The sequence below is a fragment of the Haplochromis burtoni genome, unplaced genomic scaffold (genome assembly GCF_018398535.1).
Source record: "Haplochromis burtoni strain Fernald_Lab_line unplaced genomic scaffold, NCSU_Asbu1 Contig_253, whole genome shotgun sequence".
Lineage (NCBI taxonomy): Eukaryota > Metazoa > Chordata > Actinopteri > Cichliformes > Cichlidae > Haplochromis > Haplochromis burtoni.
The window spans coordinates 638,129-656,555 of NW_024582614.1; the positions used below are offsets into that span (position 1 = coordinate 638,129).

Sequence of the window (18,427 nt, forward strand, 5' to 3'; positions counted from 1 at the left end):
AATATCTTGCTGCATTTTGTATAAGTTCATACTCAAGTTTAAATAAACAACAACACTAAAGCTATTCTGTTATACCTGTATGTAAAAAATACACTGCACCCAAAATATTTCATAGTTCAGCAACACTGATCAATCTAATAAACTTAAACCTACTCCATCCTCCTATTCTGGTATTTTAAAGAGTACTTAGCAGAAATATTAAGCAACCTAACTAATAGGGTTGCAAACTGCAATCTTGAGTTTGGTCTGTTTGGAGGTCACAGCTGGATCGGTGAGCTTCACAGAGCTGTCCGCCTTCAGACTCGACGGTTTCCTGGATATGAAAAAAACAGAAGAAGAAGAAAGTCAGGTGACATAAAACACTAAAAGCTAACAAAGGGAAAGCTCCAGAGCAGCAATGTCAAACTGCTTCAGTGGCCACCTCTCTCCATCACTGAGCCGGTCTCAACTTTACAGCATTTAAAACATGTTTTTAATAACTAGATTATTTTGATGCTGCTGAGGCTTCACTGACAGGTGGATGCTGACACCAGTCGCCCTGCTACGCCTCCATGGTTGTGCCATTTGGAACAACCTGCTTTTCTTTAATATTCATCAGTGTGATGCTCAGATTACGTGTTTCTGTTTGTTCTACAGTTTATGGATGCAGTTTGCTGTGGGGAGAAGATAAGTCAGCACAACAACCTCTCATTGCTTTAACACAGCGAAGGCTACAACACCAACACTGAGGCTCTGTCCCTCTTTCACATACAGTCTATGAACTGAACTACTTAAATAGGAGGATGTTGTCTGCCTGATATCTAAACTGATGAAGGAATGGAGAGTTTAAATGGTAGTTGTAAACAGCTATATCATATAACTGCAGCTGTAGCTGTGATCAGACATCCCCCTGCAGACCCTGAAGCTGAGCTCTGAGCTCCTCACAAACCTGCTGGAGTCAGCTTCCATCCTGGGGAGCACGTTTTTGTGTTTCAGCGCGGGGCGAGGCACAAAACCCAGATCTCCCGGCCTGTAGCGGGCCAGCTGGAACTGGAAACTCCAATCTGGATCCAGACTTCTTGTTCTACACAGATATAGATGCAGGATTTCTGTCAGTCGTCGACCTGTCGGGTATTTGCAGACCATCTTAGCGAGCACTGATTTTATTACCGGGCTGCTGCAGAGTCAGCCGTCTGCAGCTCGTTCACTTTGCCGCTGTCAGCAGCGGAGCTGGCAAATCCGTCTCTGCTTAAAAGCACCAGCATCCTCTGCATCAGCTGCTTCCACTGGTCCACCTCTGAGTCCTGCTAGAGCAGCGGAGCTGGCAAATCCGTCTCTGCTTAAAAGCACCAGCATCCTCTGCATCAGCTGCTTCCACTGGTCCAACTCTCAGTCCTGCTGCAGGTGAAAACAAGACTGAAACAGTCTGATTGGCTGAGATAAAGACCTCACCTTCTTCACTGGAGCATTGAACCATCGTCATCGACAGACAAATAAAATGAATTCAGTTTTCTTGCAACAACTTTGTCTTTTACAGATAAATTCCACCTTGTCATAAATCTCCTTTTTTCATTTCTGTATTCTAAAACATAAACGTTAATGAGGCGAATACCTCGTGTGTTCTGTGTTAGCTGAAGGTTTCAGACTTTTACTTTGAAATGATGTCGCTGTCATCTTACCATCAGTGCTTGTCTGAGAGCAACAGCTGCTTCCTGAATGATGTTCTTCATCCTGCTCCTCCTCCTCCTCTCCTGTTGAAGCTCCGCCTCCAGCCGGCTGACCTGAGCTCTGTTTTTACTGCACTGTTCAGACAGAGAGGCCTGATTCTGCCTGAAAGCACAAGCAGAGGGGGGTATAGCTCAGTGGTAGAGCATTTGACTGCAGATCAAGAGGTCTCCGGTTCAAATCCGGATGCCCCCTGAACAAATGTTATGCCACCCTGAGCTACCTGCCATCATAGTTCAGAGCAGGAGTGGGAATGTGTTTTAGATGTGTCCTTGATCCAACACAGCTGATCTAAATGGCTAAATGACCTCCTCAACCTGTCCTGAAGTTCTCCAGAGGCCTGGTAATGACCTAATCATGTGATTCAGGTGTGCTGACCCAGGGTGAGATCACAGGAGACTCTTCAGCTTTTCCTCAAAGTGAAACAATTTCTCCCCTTTAAGGAAAAGATCACTTTCTACTCCATATAATTTATTTTTCAACTTCAAAACAATCCTTACTCTTCTTCATCCTCTGCATTTAAGCCACCTTTCTTCTGACTGGTTGCCTCTTTCAAACAGGTTTGTCCTGAACAGTGCATATATGGCAGAAATGATAATAACAGGCTCACCCTGACATGTTTAACTAATAATAATAAATAATGAACGATATCAGTGAGTACTCCAAACTGATGCACAACTTTGTTTTCTGCCTGAATCTGAGCCTTTAAACTAAAATACACTTCTCTAGTTTTGCATGTAAAGAATTATTCATTTTGAATGAACACGTTTCCTGTTGTGTTTCTATGTACAAATAATAATTTATGGAGTTAAATGTACGATATTTCACAGACACTGTTTTGTGTGGCCGTGGTTGACACGTCAGGTCAAGGCTGCTCTTATCTTGCAGCGTCTCTTCTCTGCATGTGTGAAAGAGGGATTTATGAGCTCTTGGCTTGGAAACACAGAGGAGCAACTGAGTGTGAAGAAAAGCAGCATTCAGCTCTTGGCTTGGAAACACAGAGGAGCAACTGAGGTGGAAAAGAAGGAGGCGAGCACTCCGAGTCACTGATGACAGCAGCTGGGACCGCTGCAAACGTCGCTTTCTTTGTCTGCAGTGATGAACAAGGCTTCATTGTGCAGAGATCTGCGTCTGCCTGAGAAGAATGCGACCTTGCTGATAAGAAAAGTAGCAAAGCAGAGCAGAGCAGTGAGTAATGAGCATTTAATGTTCATATCAGGCACCTGTTTGAGTACCTGCTTGATGGGAGCCAAAGTGCTCTTTTCTAGAGGCATTTTTTTAGTGTGTGTGTGGAGTCCTGCCTGTGCCCCTCACATTAACATTTAACTATTAATCACAGTGTTGCTAAATAACGCACTGCCGCCTCATATCAATTTGAGAGTCGAGATAAGAAGACTACAAATTTTAACAAACGAAGGCACTACTCGCGAGAGAGATACACAGTCGCGCCAGTCTGGGTGCAAATTCAGTCACAATGATGAGAGCGACTTACGAATAGAAAATCCGGCCCGGCACTTTATCATTTGGAACAGAGTCATCAGAGCATGGAAGCTCCAGGTATCACGGACGTGAGTCAGGAAGCGAGCTTCTTACACAGCGACGCAGTTGAGTATTACTTGTTGTGTACCACGTGGTCCAGTTTGTGTTGTGGCACACATGGAACGATTTGATATTCAGAAATGGAGTTGCATGTTGTGAAGTAACAGCGAGTAGAAGACGAGGAACTCCATTCCACCATGTCCTTTTATTACAAACATCGCAATAGTTTAGAACTCAACATAGTAGACACTTCACAAGAGGTGAGGAGGGGCTAGTGCCGGGGCTGTGGGGTCTGGTCCCCAGGGAGTATAATGGATACAGTTATGTTATTTTCAGTACAGGTCCGCTTTTCCTCCTTTATCGGTTGGATCGCGTTTTATATTGTAGTTATATTAAGCACACTTAACGGAGTTACGGAGGGTGGGGTGTGTTCGTGTTGTGTGTGTGGTGTAGGTGTGATTGTTGTTTTGGCCTTATGATTCCAAGCACTGTCACCAATCTTTGCATTTCATTATTATCTCACCTGTTTAATCAGCTACATTCTCTCCAATGGACTTTTTACCGTCTACGGTCTCAGATCCACACAGCCCCGCCCTCCAGCCCCGCCCTGCAGCACTGTCAGCAGCAACATTGTACCCATCAGGTAAAACATAGGCTAGTTTCTTGATGAATGTGGGTTGTTGTTCCAGGCTGAACGCTTCCCTTTTTAACTTTGAGCCCCGCCCCTTCAAACCTCTGCACGGCTCGGGTTCATTTTCATTCTGAATACAAATTTCTGTATTTCTGCTGCAAGTGCAGGAACTCAGCTCAACAGCACTAATGTAAAATACTAGTTTATGTCTTTGTATTGAAGTAAAACAAAAATGAGTGCACAAATATTTTTCTATTTTTAAATATTAATACATGAATTTTCCAGCAATCATAAGTAAAAAAGGAATAAACTATAAAGTACTGTGGGTGTTTTCTTGTCTCGTTCAGGGAGGCCTCATCATCATGATCCAGCCATCAGCTGCTACCAGTAACAGGATTCAGTGCTTTTATGTTTCCTGTCTGTCTCTTTTGTGTCTCTGTTGTTATTGATTTATTTGATTACTTATTATTGATGAATCTCACTGTGGAGTTATCGCTTGCATATAAACGTACCACAAATGAGACTACGAGCCCGTATGTGTAATAACTGCACCTGCTGCTTTGCTTTCATTAACATGAACGTGAACCTGAGTGAGACTCATCTGTACGGACGGCAGAGTGAACTTTGACCTCAGCGCCTCCATCTTGCCCAGGGCTCCTGCGTGTTCGGTCTGAAGCTGCTCGAGCCGCTGCCTGCAGTCCTTCTGCTCCGCCTGCAGCTGCTGGCACTTCTTGTGAGCTGTCCAAGGCAGAGACACCATCGCGTGATGAGAGGAGAGTTGGCGGTTCATGGGATTCTAGAAAAGGTTCCGAGATCCCTTGTTATAGTGTGGATGACAGTCTAAAAACAAATGGTTGAGCCGGTTAAAAATCTACGTTAGAAAAAACGGAGCTGAGAGACAGCTTGGGACTACACGAGTCTAATGTCTATAAGGATACATAATTTATCTCATTTTATTTTCTAGTAAAATACGGCCTTTTAAAGATTTTATATACTAAATAGTAAAACAGTGGACTTATTAGAAAGCCAACATTCTATGTAAAATTCAACTGCGCAGTGTTACAGGCTCGAGAAAGCATGGACTGTAGTTAGGCTACACACTGATTATTAAAAAAATATATGACACGATATAAACTTAAAGACATTTAGAATTCCTTCTCTTACCTTCTTACGGACGCAGCTGGTGCGTGACGTCTCTCTGAGCATTTCTTCCAGGTTTTCCACATCCGTGCTGAGCTGACTCTTGCAGCCCCGCAGGGCGGCATTCTCCTCCATCAGGATCTGCACCTGCTCCGACAGCTGCCCCACGCAAGCTTTCACCTCCGCGTTCTCCTGCAGCGCCAGCCTGGTCGTCTCTGGGACTTTCTGGTCCACCAGGAGCTGCACCTCTGCTGCCATGGCTGCAGCGTGAGACTCCATCTCCCTCTCCAATCTTTGGCAGGACACAAGACAAAGGAGGAAAAGTCAGAGGGTATTTTAGGTGGATAATTCAGGTATGCAGCCTTGTGAGGAGACACTGACGATATTTGTGTATTTGCTGTGCAGTAGATAAGGTGAGTGTTCTCATATATAGCCAGATATTTATTCAATTCAATTTTATTTATATAGCGCCAAATCACAACAAAAGTTGCCTCAAGGCGCTTCATATTGTACAGTAGATACAGAGAAAAACCCAACAATCATATGACCCCCTATGAACAAGCACTTTGGTTTGGCGACAGTGGGAAGGAAAAACTCCCTTTTAACAGGAAGAAACCTCCGGCAGAACCAGGCTCAGGGAGGGGCGGGGCCATCTGCTGCGATTGGTTGGGGTGAGAGAAAACTTATTTTATGCCCTTAAATTTATGCCTGCAGGTTCAGAGCTTCAAAGGAACACGACCCTTGGTGGGACGAGGATGACATAAAGGAAAAAACATTCGTGCTACAGAGGCAGGATAACATGTCGTCCTGAAGACAAGCTGCGAGTTGCTGCGATGACACGGATTTGTTTACAGTCTGAACTTAAACTAGTTTCTACGAGTGGACTCGACCCGGGTAATGGAACGAGTCTGTGCTGTGATTTTTATGTACTAAAGTGGATTCCACCTCCTCTTTTCCAGCAGCGCTTTCATCTCCAGGCTGTGAATGTCATCCTTGTGCTCTTCCTTCTGACTTGCCAGCTGCTTCTCCAGAGACTCTAAGCTGGACATCATCTCCTCCTTTTGCCCCTGAAACGCCTCCAGGCTTGCAAACCTCTCTGCTAGAGGAGAGAAGAGGAGAGTTTAAATCATTCCCTGAAGCCAGTCTTTGCTGAAATAAACCTCCTGAAAGTTTAATGGTTCCTGCTGGAAACACTTGCATCCAAAAGAAATCTGGGCTGGATTTTCAAGGAATACTATAAATATAGGAATACTATAAAGCTGAGCTCCTTTTAACATCTTTGGCAGGGAGAGGCTGATCGAGGCCTCTTCCAGCAAATCACTGTCAGCTCTTTTCAGCCTTTCCAAAAGTAAAACCTTTTTTTAAATTTTAGTATTATTAATTTCTATATTTGAGAAAAAACAAAAAGGCTTTAATTGGAAGGAAAACTTTTGAGTTCCCACATTTGAATTCTTGTGGCAGACACTTCATGGTATGATACAACATTAAACTAATGTTTAAGAACAGGCTTCAGAAAGTTAAATGGAAAATGTATATTCTCCTGAAATGCAAAGACATATTTAATTTAACATATTTAAAATATCACGAGATTCCAAATAATGTAATCATTAAGATTCCCCCACAGAGCTTTATTAATGCTACACAGACAGGGACACACACCACCCTCATAAATATGAACAAATACTTTGGAGTAAAATCCATCTGAAATGTATAAAATCAAAGATTTATTTATTCAAATAATTGATTATTGAGGAAAATATGTCTCTGTATAAACTGAACTCATACCAGTCGTTTGACCAGATGCCATTAAAATTAGTGGACTATGGAGAGATCATCTACATCTCAGTGAGTAACAAACTAGAATCTATTTACCAAGTTGCTGATCGACCGAAGATTCCTATTAAAAATTTGTTACACGGTAATATACTTTTCAAACAAAAGAATGGAGGGTGATTACTTTGTAATATGGAATTTGCGTGAATATGTGATAGAACATGAATGATATACACAAACGGAGACAGGAAGATCCCAGAGAATTTCATTCTTTTATTTAAAAAAAATCACTTATATTAATTCATCTAAGAGAGAGCATCAAAGACAAATCTCACCTTAACCCCAATTACATGCCAAACATTATTATGATGAAATTTAGCTAAATTGATAACACCGTGTGTAAAACATCACTGGTGGTTCACATGCCAAGCACATTAAAGAGCTGAAAATCACTTCTTACCCAAGAGTTGCCTAGTGCAATGTGTTTTCTTTGATAAGCTCATCGATGCGGTTCTGTAGCTCCTGCCTCTCCCGGCTGTGCCGCAGCTGCAGGGCGTCTCTTTCCTGATCTGAAGCCTGCAGCTGGTTCTGCAGCCGCTGCGACAGCTCGCCCACCTCGTCCTCCTTCTCCAACAGGGAACGCTTCAGGTACGCGATCGTGTCTCTGTTCTCCTGCTCCAGTGTGCTGCGCTGAGTCAGCAAGTCTTTCCTCTGTCTCACAAGGTCATCACATTTCAGCTGATATCTGAGGGGTTAAGGATGACAGCTTCAACGATTTATAAACTGCATCTGGCCTTTTCTGGATTTGAAGCAGCTCTACAGCTCGAGCAGAGCATGCACTGTCTGAGTGACCTCAAGCTCACTCAGACCGATGGATGCCTGAAACAAATAAATATGTGAAGGTCTCGAGGCCTGTAGAAACCACAGTTTTGCAGGTGTGGGAGTGATATTTTATTTCCAGCTTCTCAAATACAAAATATCTTTAAAACAGGCCACATCAGGTGAATGTTTTGACAGATATTAAAGCTGGAAAACCCTAAAAAATATTCCCAGTGTGACATGTACCAAATCCAAATGAATTTTTTTTTTAGAAAAAGCAAGTTTCCAATACTTGAAAAACAAACAGACACTTTCAACACTTAATTTTCTTTCTTTTGAGAAAATTCTGACAGTAAGCACCTAAAATTACTGACACAAGACAATCAACTTGCCTGAAATACTTTAATATTCTTTTTGAACCTTGGTTAGTTTCAAAGTCACCACAAAGCAGTGTGAGAAACACGAGTCTCACACTACAATTTACTCTTGGTTACCCTTTTTCTTAATTTTACAATTAAATTTTTATTGCTTTTGCAACCGCCACTCTATATATATTCTGGTTTTGTTATATCCTCTCACAATGATCAAATCCTAATGGCCCCCTCGATGATAATACGGTCAACCCCCACCTGGTTCGCCACCCCCCACACCCTCTGGGAAATCCGAAGGGCCTGTGGTCGGCTCCTCCGTAGGAGGGGTAAAGTCTGTTTGAGGAGCAAGGCACACTTTTAAGGCATTCCTATGTAAAGTTTGTATATTACCCCCCTTTTCTGGTTTGACCTTATACACTAAGCCCGTATCTCCCACCTGTTCCAACACCACATACGGCTCAGGAGACCACCAGGAACACAGTTTTCCTTTGCCCTGTCTGTTTCGATCACGTACCCAGACTCTCTCCCCGGGCAACAATGGAAGGGTACAGCCTCTTTTCTCATACTGGCTTTTGTGTTGGGAGGCTGCACTACACATCTTCTGCCCAGCCAATCGATAAGCTAGGGAGAGCTTCTGATGATGGGAACACACCCACTCACTCAAACCCTGCCTCGCCTGTTGGGGGCCCACACCTAACACCACATCCACAGGCAGACGTAAATGCCGACCAAACATCAAGTAGGCAGGTGCGTAACCGGTGGAGCTATGGATAGTATTGTTATAAGCATGAACAAGTTCCGGCAGATTTCCTACCCACTGGCTCTGCCTAACTGATTCTAGTGAGCGAAGCATGTTCAATAGGGTCTGATTGAAACGTTCTACACTACCATTCCCCTGCTGTTTGGTTTATTGTAGGGATAGCCCAAGCGAACCGCGTAAACAGATCAGTCACCACAAGTATGTTTTGATAAGTGTCAGTTGGTCGGCCTAAGGACAGAAAATCCATGCCTACAACCTCCAAAGGGTATGAGACTGAAATAGGGTGCAGTGGAGCCCTAGGTTCTACTCTCTCCTTTTGTAGACTACAGGGGACACAACCCAGATGAAACTGACGTACCTGCGCTTCCATGTTAACCCAATAGAACCGCTGCCGTATCCGAGAGAGGGTTCGATCTACCCCCGCATGGGCAGCAGCCTCATGGACCTTCCGCCACACCTCATGGCACCTGGAACTAGGACACACAACTTGATAACGAGTCTCCTGGGTATATTCGTCCAACACCCTACGGCACAGTACTCCGTCTTTAAGAAAAAGTCTTTTTTGCTGCTGCAGGAGTCGCCGCACAGTACTCCGTCTTTAAGAAAAAGTCTTTTTTGCTGCTGCAGGAGTCGCCGCACACCATGTGACAATGCCTGACGTTCTGACTTTGTGGGTGCGACCTGGCCTTCCAGAAGTTGTTTTACCACTTGAATATCCGGATCGTGAACTTGTGCTTCTGCCCAGTCCCTCCCCTCTACCTCACAGGTCAATTCAATGGCTGCTGAAGTGACTCCACGCTCCGATCCAGCCCCCTCCAGGTGCTCTGCTGGGACAGTGGGGAATCGAGAAAGGGCATCAGCATTAATATTGCTCTTACCCGAACGATACTTGATCTCGTAGTCAAAAGAGGCCAGCTGGGCAACCCAACGTTGTTCTACTGCGCCCAAGCGAGCAGTCTGTAAATGGGCCACAGGGTTATTATCAGTATACACAACGAATCGTGCACCAGTCAGATAGTCTTTAAACTTTTCGGTAACTGCCCACTTAAGGGCTAACAGCTCCAACTTGAAAGAACTATAGTTTGCGTCATTCCGTTCCGTGTGGTGTAAGCTTCTGCTGGCGTACGCTATTACCCTTTCTTGGCCCTCTTGAACCTGCGCCAGAACGGCTCCCAGCCCGCGGCCACTGGCATCCGTATACACAATAAAGGGAAGAGAGTAATCTGCGTATGCCAAAACAGGTGCCTGCGTTAAAGCTGCTTTGAGGGCCTCAAATGCCGTTTGACATTCTGGGGACCACTGTACTTTACGACGGTCTGTTCTCTTGTTCACAGGGACCCCTGTCAATAATGCATTTAAAGGGCGTGCGATTTTAGCAAAGCCGGACACAAAACGTCTGTAGTAACCAGCCAGGCCCAAAAAGGATCTGACCTGTCTGATGGTATCAGGGACCGGCCAATCCATCACCGCAGAAATCTTATCAGGGTCTGGTCTTACACCATACTTATCCACTACATGCCCCAGAAATTTCACCTCTTGTTGCAGGAACTCGCACTTGTTCGGCTGTAACTTCAACCCATGACGCCACAGCCTCTGAAACACTTCATCTAGATGCTGTAAATGAGACGAAAAGTCAGGTGAATAAATGATAATGTCATCTAAGTACACCAATAAAGACTCGGCAATCTGTCCACTCAAACAGTGCTGCATCAGGCGTTGAAATGTTGCGGGTGCATTGCACAGACCAAACGGCATCCGCTCGAACTCAAACAACCCAACTGGGGTCGTAAAAGCAGTCTTTTCTCTGTCCGTCGGGTCCATTTGGACCTGCCAGTATCCACTGGCTAAGTCCAGGGTGGAAAACCACTTCGCTCGAGTAAGGCTTGTCAATGTCTCTTCTATTCGTGGCAAGGGGAAAGCATCTTTATGAGTCACCGCATTCAATTTTCTGTAGTCCACACAGAACCTCCAGGCACCATCCTTTTTTCTCACCAAAACAATGGGTGCAGCCCACGGGCTACAGCTTTCCCGGATAACTCCCTTTGCCATCATATCTGCCAAGAGACTCCTCATTTCCTTATACATTGCGGGGGGCAAAGGACGATACCTCTCTCTAATGGGAGCTGCATCACCTGTGGGGATACAATGATGCACCAGGTCAGTCCTCCCGAAATCTTCGTCATCTTTAGAGAACACCTTCTCCCATTTAAGCAATAAAGCACGTAGCTCGCCCTGTTGCAGTTCAGACAGGTCAGGTCTTTCAATCAGTTTATTCATCTCCTCAGGTAATCTCTCCTCCTCCGTGGGGGCGCCACTATCGACCAGAGCCACCTCCACCACACCGTCCGTCCCAAGGGACAGGCTCAGGTCCTGTGAGCCATGTACGTCAGCTTCATCCACGCAGGATAGCTTTCCCAGTTTCTGGTAGCGACCTATAAAAAGAGGATAGGGGTGTGGGTTACAAATCCTCACTGGCACTCTCCCGGCCCTTACCATGACAAGGGTTCTCGCCACCCCCACATCAGGGGTTTCAGGCAGTGCCTCCACCAGGGCACAATAATCTGTTCCTTGCGGACCTGTCTGAGTCCGGCCCCACACCATTATTTCACTCCTCGGGGGAACTTTAATTTTGCGTCGGCTAGCTAGCCGTACATACCCCATCATTCCGTCCTCCACTGTACTTGCTTCTATCCGTCTGCATGTTGCGAAGGCAGTCCTCCAGGCCTGTTGATTCGTTAATTGCTGTGGGGCAGGAGTAGTCTTTTCCGGCCACTTAAATACATTCCAACAGGCAGTCACAACATTCATACCAATAATCAGTGGGTGAGTGCAATGGTCATCTTTTACCACCACAACCCCGCGTCCAGGAACCTTAACACCTTCTATTTCCATGTCCAGGACAGCATAGGTGGTATAGGGAATTTCCAGACCATTGGCGGCTCTCAGCCTAAAGGCGGTTGGAGTTTTCTCAAGCCTAGCCTGGGAAAAATGCTCATTAAACAGACTCTCCTGTATCAAAGTCACTTGTGCCGGTATCTACTCCCTTCACCCTGGCCAAAAAGGCTAAAATGACCAAAGAAAATGTGGGAAACAGCTAAACATGAGATGTTTTTGGACAAAGTTTGTTTTTTCCATTGTTTAAGCACTGCTTCCAGCCAAGAGTGATACCATAAATCCCCTATAGCTGCAGAAAAGGCTAATATTGTTATCTTTTTACAAAAAACAGCTAAACATGAGATGTTTTTGGACAAAGTTTGTTTTTTCCATTGTTTAAGCACTGCTTCCAGCCCAGAGTGATACCATAAATCCCCTATAGCTGCAGAAAAGGCTAACATTGTTATCTTTTTACAAAAAACAGCTAAACATGAGAGGTTTTGGACAAAGTTTGTGTTCTTGATTCTTTAAGCACCGGTTCGAGCACTGTTTAAGCACTGGCACCGTTTCAAAAGTACCGGATTGGGACTGGTATCGGATAAAACCTAAACGATACCCATCCCTATGCTGCACTGTGCACCAATCCAACACAGTGCTTCACTGTGAATCCACCACACCAATGCAAATTAAGCTATATATTTATATATATAATATAACTACCCACTAACATGCAACATTTGAATAACAGCTAACAGGAGTTAGCACAGCTTAGCTTTATATATAAAACATGTGATAATATACGTAATTTATCAATGTGATTGATAATGATGACATCATATGTAAGCTTTAAATTTGCAGTTAATTTGCCCTTACCTTTAAATATAACCTCTCATCTTCCTCTCCTGTTCTTTCTGTTTTCCTACATCTTTCTCCATCACTGAGTGAAGTTAGTGCTCTCTCTTTTCTTTCCCTGGAAATACAGCAGCTGAACCTTTACCTGGCAACACACTGTGTGACAAAATGCAGACAAACAGTTTGTGTGATTGTTGATGTTTGTTTAGCTGATAGAAACATTACATTTGAAATGACCTAACACTTAAAAAATGCCACTCCTTTCATGCTTCCCCCCTTCTGTAGCACTAGATTCTGATGTATCACAAACACAACATACTTAGACCTACACTCCTTTCCCCCACTTAAATTCCCGAAGTAACAAGTCTGTTAGAAAATATAAAAAGTGGAAAGCATAAATATTTATGTAAAAATGTAGAGAGTAAAGAAAAAAGTTGTCAGAAATTAAAATACTCAAATAAAGTACAGAATCCTAAAATTTCTACTAAAGTAGAATAACGTAGGTATTTGTACTTTGTAACTTTCCACCTATGGTCACCATTAGATGTCACAAAGTGTGGAATGCAAATTTCACAACACACATTTAATAAACAAAATATGAAGCCCTACAGGCAATAACAAGTTCAATAGCTCAGAGAGAAAACCTCAGAAAAAGTTTCACACAAGGCATTGGTGACAGAAAATAATCTAAACAGGCATCCGTGACTCAGTTTCAGTGCTATCGTTACAAAAAAAAAATGTGGAAAATCTTTATAGACCCTTTGATAAAACCTGCGCAAACAATCGTTTTCCAACAAAGGTCAAAGTGACTTCTGATGAAACAAAGAAATGGCCTGTTTTTCAAGTGTTATCATGACTGTATTATCTCCCTCCAGGAATTTGTTGCCATTTATGAGTCCTTATATTGATGCTATAAATATTGTTCCCTATACTGAGGTAATGATTGTTAATCTTTCACTGATAAATTCAAAAAAGTAGCTGGAAACATGCAACAGAAATTGGCAGTGCTAAAGAGGCTGAACACAATAGCTGTGGGCTGTGTTCACCTGGATTGTACTTACATCATTATGGAGGTGCATATCAAGTTGTTCCATAGGTTATAGTGCAGGATTTCAGAGGAGTGTTGATATGAGGCAGATTTCCCACTGAAGCATAAATCTTCAGTATCAGTGAGCTTAGAGATTTTCAGCTCTAACTCAAATGTTGTGAAGCTGTGCACTTTGTTAACAATGGCAAAGAAAGGTGATATAACTCACCACTTTTATCTTTCTTGTCTTTTTAGGGAACTTGTCCAGAGCATCTTTCCACAGAAGAAGATCTTATTTCATTCCTGGTTTCAGCTCCTGCTTCTATTTTGTGTTTTGGCCTTAGGCTTGTGTTACACCCTGTCCAGCCGCCCGCTGTCACTATGGCAGAGCTTCCCACTGCAGGAACAATACCAGTGGTTTTTAAACCAGAACAGTAGGGTTAATGCACCTGCTTACCGCATTCACCCCAAAAACAAAGTTATATTAAACAAAACCACTGAACCTTCGACTGTGCGATCTACCTCCCTCCAGTACCACCAAGCCTATCCACGCAACTACCATTTTCTTATGGATAACACAGAGGTTTGCAAGAACAAGATCCCATTCCTGGTTCTCATGGTTCCAGTGGAACCAAAAAATGTGGCAGCTCGGGACGCGATCCGCCAGACATGGGGCAAAGAAAACATAGTTCAGGGTGAGGTGGTACTCACTTTATTTATGTTGGGTGTCTCTAGAGAAGATGATGTTGAGAAGCTCAAACAGGAAAATTTGCAGCACCATGACCTGATCCAGAGTGACTTCACAGACAGTTATCTAAACCTAACAATCAAAACCATGGTGATCATGGACTGGCTAAGTACACACTGCCCTGCAGCAGCCTATGCCATGAAGATTGACTCTGACATGTTTCTGAATGTTGACAATCTAGTAATCATGCTAAAACAGCCGGGCATCCCCAAGACAAACTACCTGACAGGGATGCTTATGTGGAACAGACCAGTCATTCGTTCCAAGAACTCCAAGTGGTATGTGCCTGAGGAATTGTATCCAGAGCCTGAATACCCGACCTACACACTGGGTATGGGATATGTCTTTTCTAATGATCTTCCAGAGAAATATGTGGAAATGTCAAAGTCAGTCAAACCCTTTAACATTGAGGATGCTTATATTGGGATGTGCATGAAAAAGCTTGGACTTGCCCTCACAGCACCACCAACACCCTCCCAGTTCATGGCCTATAACTATGCATATAATCGCTGTGAATTTTCCAAGGTCATTACATACATTCTTGGTTCTTCTAAACAGCTGCTGGATTATTGGACAGACCTGAAAAAGCCTGGGCCACCTTGTCCTTAACACCTTAGCTTTATGCTAGAGTTTTAATGTATTTATAGATTGTTATAAACTACCAAAGTTATTTATTTTTTTAAATGTGATTTAGAGTTACTTGTTTGGAAAGGTGAAGGTGAACAATTGCTTGAAGGTTTTATAGGTTTACCAGGTCTCATTGGGGTGCACTTTTACATGTGTGATTATTATGTGAGAATGCTGAGGTTACTTAAATGCGTTTACAAATAATACAGCTGGGGTTAAACATTAAATTGACTGCTAATGAAAGGTGTAAATATTTTAAAAGATTATAAGGTTTATTTTACATATTAAAGTACATTTAATTAAATGGACTGTTCTTATTCATTTGAATGTAATGAATATGTTTTTCCAAAACCTCAACCTTTCAGTGTTCTCTTGAATGTTGTGAGAAACGTCATTCACATACTAGAGTCTATGATAATACCACAGAGCACTGTCCTGTTTTGTTTTCTATCTGGCAAATCTGGGATCCTTAAAAGCCCTTAGAGGACAGTTTCTGACATACAGAAAGATACTAGTTACAGAATCCATATTTCTCTATATTGCTTCAGATTGTTTTAATCTGCAAAGCAATTTCAATTCTTTTAGACTATTTCTTTATTTCAGTTGTATTCATCTCTCATTGCATACATCTGTTATGTTCCCATTGTGTCCTTATCTCTCCCACCAGAAATAAGACAGACAGACAGCAAAGACTCAAAACAGCCAAGGTTCACTGCACATCTTAACCTCCTAAGACCCAAACTCTTCCATGGCATGCATTTTTAATTTCTCTTTGGTATTTGGGCATATTGGGATCCGATGAATGTAAAAACAAAGAATTACCAGATTTTTTTTAAACTGAATTTTTGTTTCTGAGAAAAATGAGAGCCACATATGAGGATATTTGTTTTAAATTTTGATGAAACAGAGGCAGTATAATGTCCTCATAAGTCGATATCAGGCCCTTGTAGAGCAAAATTTAGTGATTTGGTCTAGACAACCAAAAATGTAATGGCCACATCATAGCTGGACTGGCCATCGGGCATACCGGTTGGCTGATGGCGATTTTTTGTTTTTAAAATATTTTTTTTTATGGTATAAACAATGAAAGGTGGTGGATTGGCCAGATGCTGGCCGATATGTAAAAGTAACTCGGTAACCAAATTTTTGGTGGCTGTGGCGGAGCTGCCACAGAGGCCAGCAGGTGGATGAGGGAGAGTGGAGGCAGGAGGAGGAGAGACCCGAGGCAGCTGCCGGCCCGAGTATCAGGTGAACTGAACTTCAGGTAAGAAGTTATGACCTGCAGTCTATCTGGGTCAGATATAAACCAAGTTTAGGTGGAGTTTATTTTCGTTGTGCTGACTTTTTACAGTTACAATAAGTTGTACTGCGTACTATGGGAGCTATGATGTTGCTGACAGTGAACTTTATTTTATTCATAAAGTTAGTTAGTAGAGTTGCCAACTGTTCTGTAAAAAACAGAATCGCCCCGCATTCAGAGAAATTATTACGCACTTCGTACGGAGCTGAAAAAGAACATAGTTTGTCCTGGACGTCAGCTAGAATGGAAGAAGACACAAAGCTGGAGTTATTCTGCGTCTTTACGCTGTCAGCTGCCTCTTCTTCTCAAATTCTCTCACCCTCGCTCTCCTGTTACTACTTCAATCATGAAACTGATCAATGATCAGCTGGTCTTGATGCGTGCTTAATCATCCAGGTAAGTAAATCCCAAAAGGTTGATTCTGTTTTTCTGGACATTTTCAGTTGGAGAAACGTTTCGTCACTCATCCAAGTGACTTCTTCAGTCTCAGCTGACTGCAGGTTTATAAACACACGTGAGTGAAGTTGGCCCCCCTACCTTCTTCAAATCGAACAAAATTGATGTCAAACATTTGTCCTGCAAATTATTTTGTTTGTGCAGGTTATGTTTCCCTAATTTTATAAACAGTACATGTACAGTGAGAGAGAGATGTTACATCTGTCTTCACTTGCATCCCAGTCATAGAAGCGTTGGAGGTAGTTCATAAGAGATTACAGGATCATCCCAACCTCAGCAACAGGACCACTCTCAGCACTGATCAGTTGTGTTTGCTTTTGGAACTGTGTCTTAATTCCACCTATTTTGCATAAGGGTCAGTACAGGCAGAAATCCTAGGTGTGCCATGGGTTCCCACAGGCCCCTGGTCAAAGTCACCAAACCAGTTCGTAAGCAGGTACAGGTGTGGCCAGAAGGGTCCTCAGAGGCACTGCAAGACTGCTTTTCCACCACAGGCTGCCACACACGACAACACCACAGACTTTCAGGAATATACAGAAACTGTTACTGCCTACATCCCAAAATGCATCGATGATGTCACAGAGACCAGGTGTCACGGGTTGCTTAGAGGATCCACTCGCAGGACTCATGAGTAGCGTTTAAACAGAGACGGTTTATTTACAGATCTTCACCAAGTGTATGTACAGACAGTGTGGGGTTAGTGCTATATACAAGACGTGAGGGGCAGGGGTCCAGGGCTCCAGGGAAAACAGGGAAATTACACACGCACTCAGTTCAACCTCTCTCTTCTCTGCTAGCGACCAGTCACTCCTTCCACACTCCACACGGGGAAACACGGGGAATCTAGGAACAAAGAAACACTCGTTAAGTCTCTGAGACAGAGGCACAGGAAACTTGAGCTAGACGTGTACTGACTAGAGCCTTCACAATAATCCAGCGTTGAACAGCTGATCTCCTCCTTCTAATATACCAGCTGGTCTGATGAGGCCCAGGTGTTCCCAATCCAGGAAGGCGTGGACCGAGGGCGTGAAGCCGCCATGAGTTCCGCCCCTGCAAAACAGGGCAGAGAAGGAGAGAGGGGGAGAGAGAGGGAAAAAGAGAAGAGAAGGAGGGCTAGGAGTGGAGAGATTCTGATCAGCACCTTGCCGATCCTGCAGGTCGTGACACCAGCAGCACAAACGAAAATTTTTGCAGCACAAACGTTTGATACCACTTTTGTTGGATTTCCACTCACTGGAAGACTGCAATTGACTCACACTCTCTAACTACACAAACAGACTGCATGAATTCAGATACCACCATGTAGTATTTCATTTATTATGCTGTAGTAACAAGTGGTACACTTACTGGAAATGACATTTGCAATGGTTGACTGATATTTGCAACATGTCCTGCAAATTGTAAATATCATGTCAAAAATAGAAACATTTTAACTTAGACTAAACAAATGCCTAGTGGCAGCTAACAAGCATCTGTTGGTAGCAAGCTTGTTAGCACTGACATCGTCATTGTGGCTGATGATATTTTGTACTTATGCAACAGCTTTTGGTGGATTTTTTTTCTCTACAGCTCTTATAGATAACCATTTCCCGGTAGTTCAATTCTGTTGAATTGTCTGTTTAGCTATCAGTTATGCTCATCAGTTCCAGTTGCCCTTATGGTGCAATCTGATGATATCAGTCCATGTACTTGAGGAGGAATATAGTAGCACAGTTTTCAGCGTGGATATGAAAACTACTTTTATTTTTCTTGTAGAAAAAGTTCTCTCTCACAAGTAACTTTGTAACATAGGCATGTGTGCATATA

The 18,427-nt window shown here is 43.2% G+C and overlaps 2 protein-coding genes and 1 non-coding gene across 4 annotated transcripts; 2 read left to right on the forward strand and 1 right to left on the reverse strand.

Moving 5' to 3' along the window:
* Nucleotides 1–207: 207 nt before the first annotated feature.
* LOC102290484 (cilia- and flagella-associated protein 157) lies at nt 208–9,107 on the reverse strand. Its single transcript, XM_042227320.1, has 9 exons — nt 9,096–9,107; nt 7,266–7,537; nt 5,960–6,136; nt 5,039–5,306; nt 4,504–4,670; nt 1,659–1,809; nt 1,150–1,283; nt 929–1,063; nt 208–313 (listed from the first exon to the last, which is right to left on the reverse strand). The coding sequence occupies exons 1-9, from the start codon at nt 9,105–9,107 to the stop codon at nt 208–210; spliced, it is 1,422 nt and encodes a 473-aa protein (XP_042083254.1).
* Nucleotides 1,828–1,899, forward strand: trnac-gca. The gene has a single exon. It is a non-coding gene; the product is annotated as a tRNA-Cys (tRNA).
* A 4,449-nt stretch (nt 9,108–13,556) lies between the features above and the next one.
* LOC102289238 (beta-1,3-galactosyltransferase 1) lies at nt 13,557–15,680 on the forward strand. 2 transcript variants are annotated; one of them, XM_042227312.1, is made up of 2 exons: nt 13,557–14,271; nt 14,308–15,680. In XM_042227312.1, the coding sequence occupies exons 1-2, from the start codon at nt 13,693–13,695 to the stop codon at nt 14,845–14,847; spliced, it is 1,119 nt and encodes a 372-aa protein (XP_042083246.1). In that variant the 5' UTR covers nt 13,557–13,692; the 3' UTR covers nt 14,848–15,680. The 2 variants fall into 2 exon arrangements, with proteins under 2 accessions (XP_042083246.1, XP_005938509.3); XM_005938447.3 differs by having other exon boundaries at nt 13,557–15,680.
* The last annotated feature ends 2,747 nt before the right edge of the window (nt 15,681–18,427 follow it).

Excerpts from the sequence above, each read along its gene's own strand:
- LOC102290484 (XM_042227320.1), bottom strand. Across the intron at positions 4,671-5,038 it reads CCAGCTGCGTCCGTAAGAAG|AATCCCATGAACCGCCAACT; the intron begins GTAAGAGAAGGA and ends AACCTTTTCTAG. Across the intron at positions 1,810-4,503 it reads GGCAAGATGGAGGCGCTGAG|GCAGAATCAGGCCTCTCTGT; the intron begins GTCAAAGTTCAC and ends TTGTGCTTTCAG.
- LOC102289238 (XM_005938447.3), top strand. The coding sequence starts at position 13,693 with ATGGCAAAGAAAGGTGATATAACTCACCACTTTTATCTTTCTTGTCTT.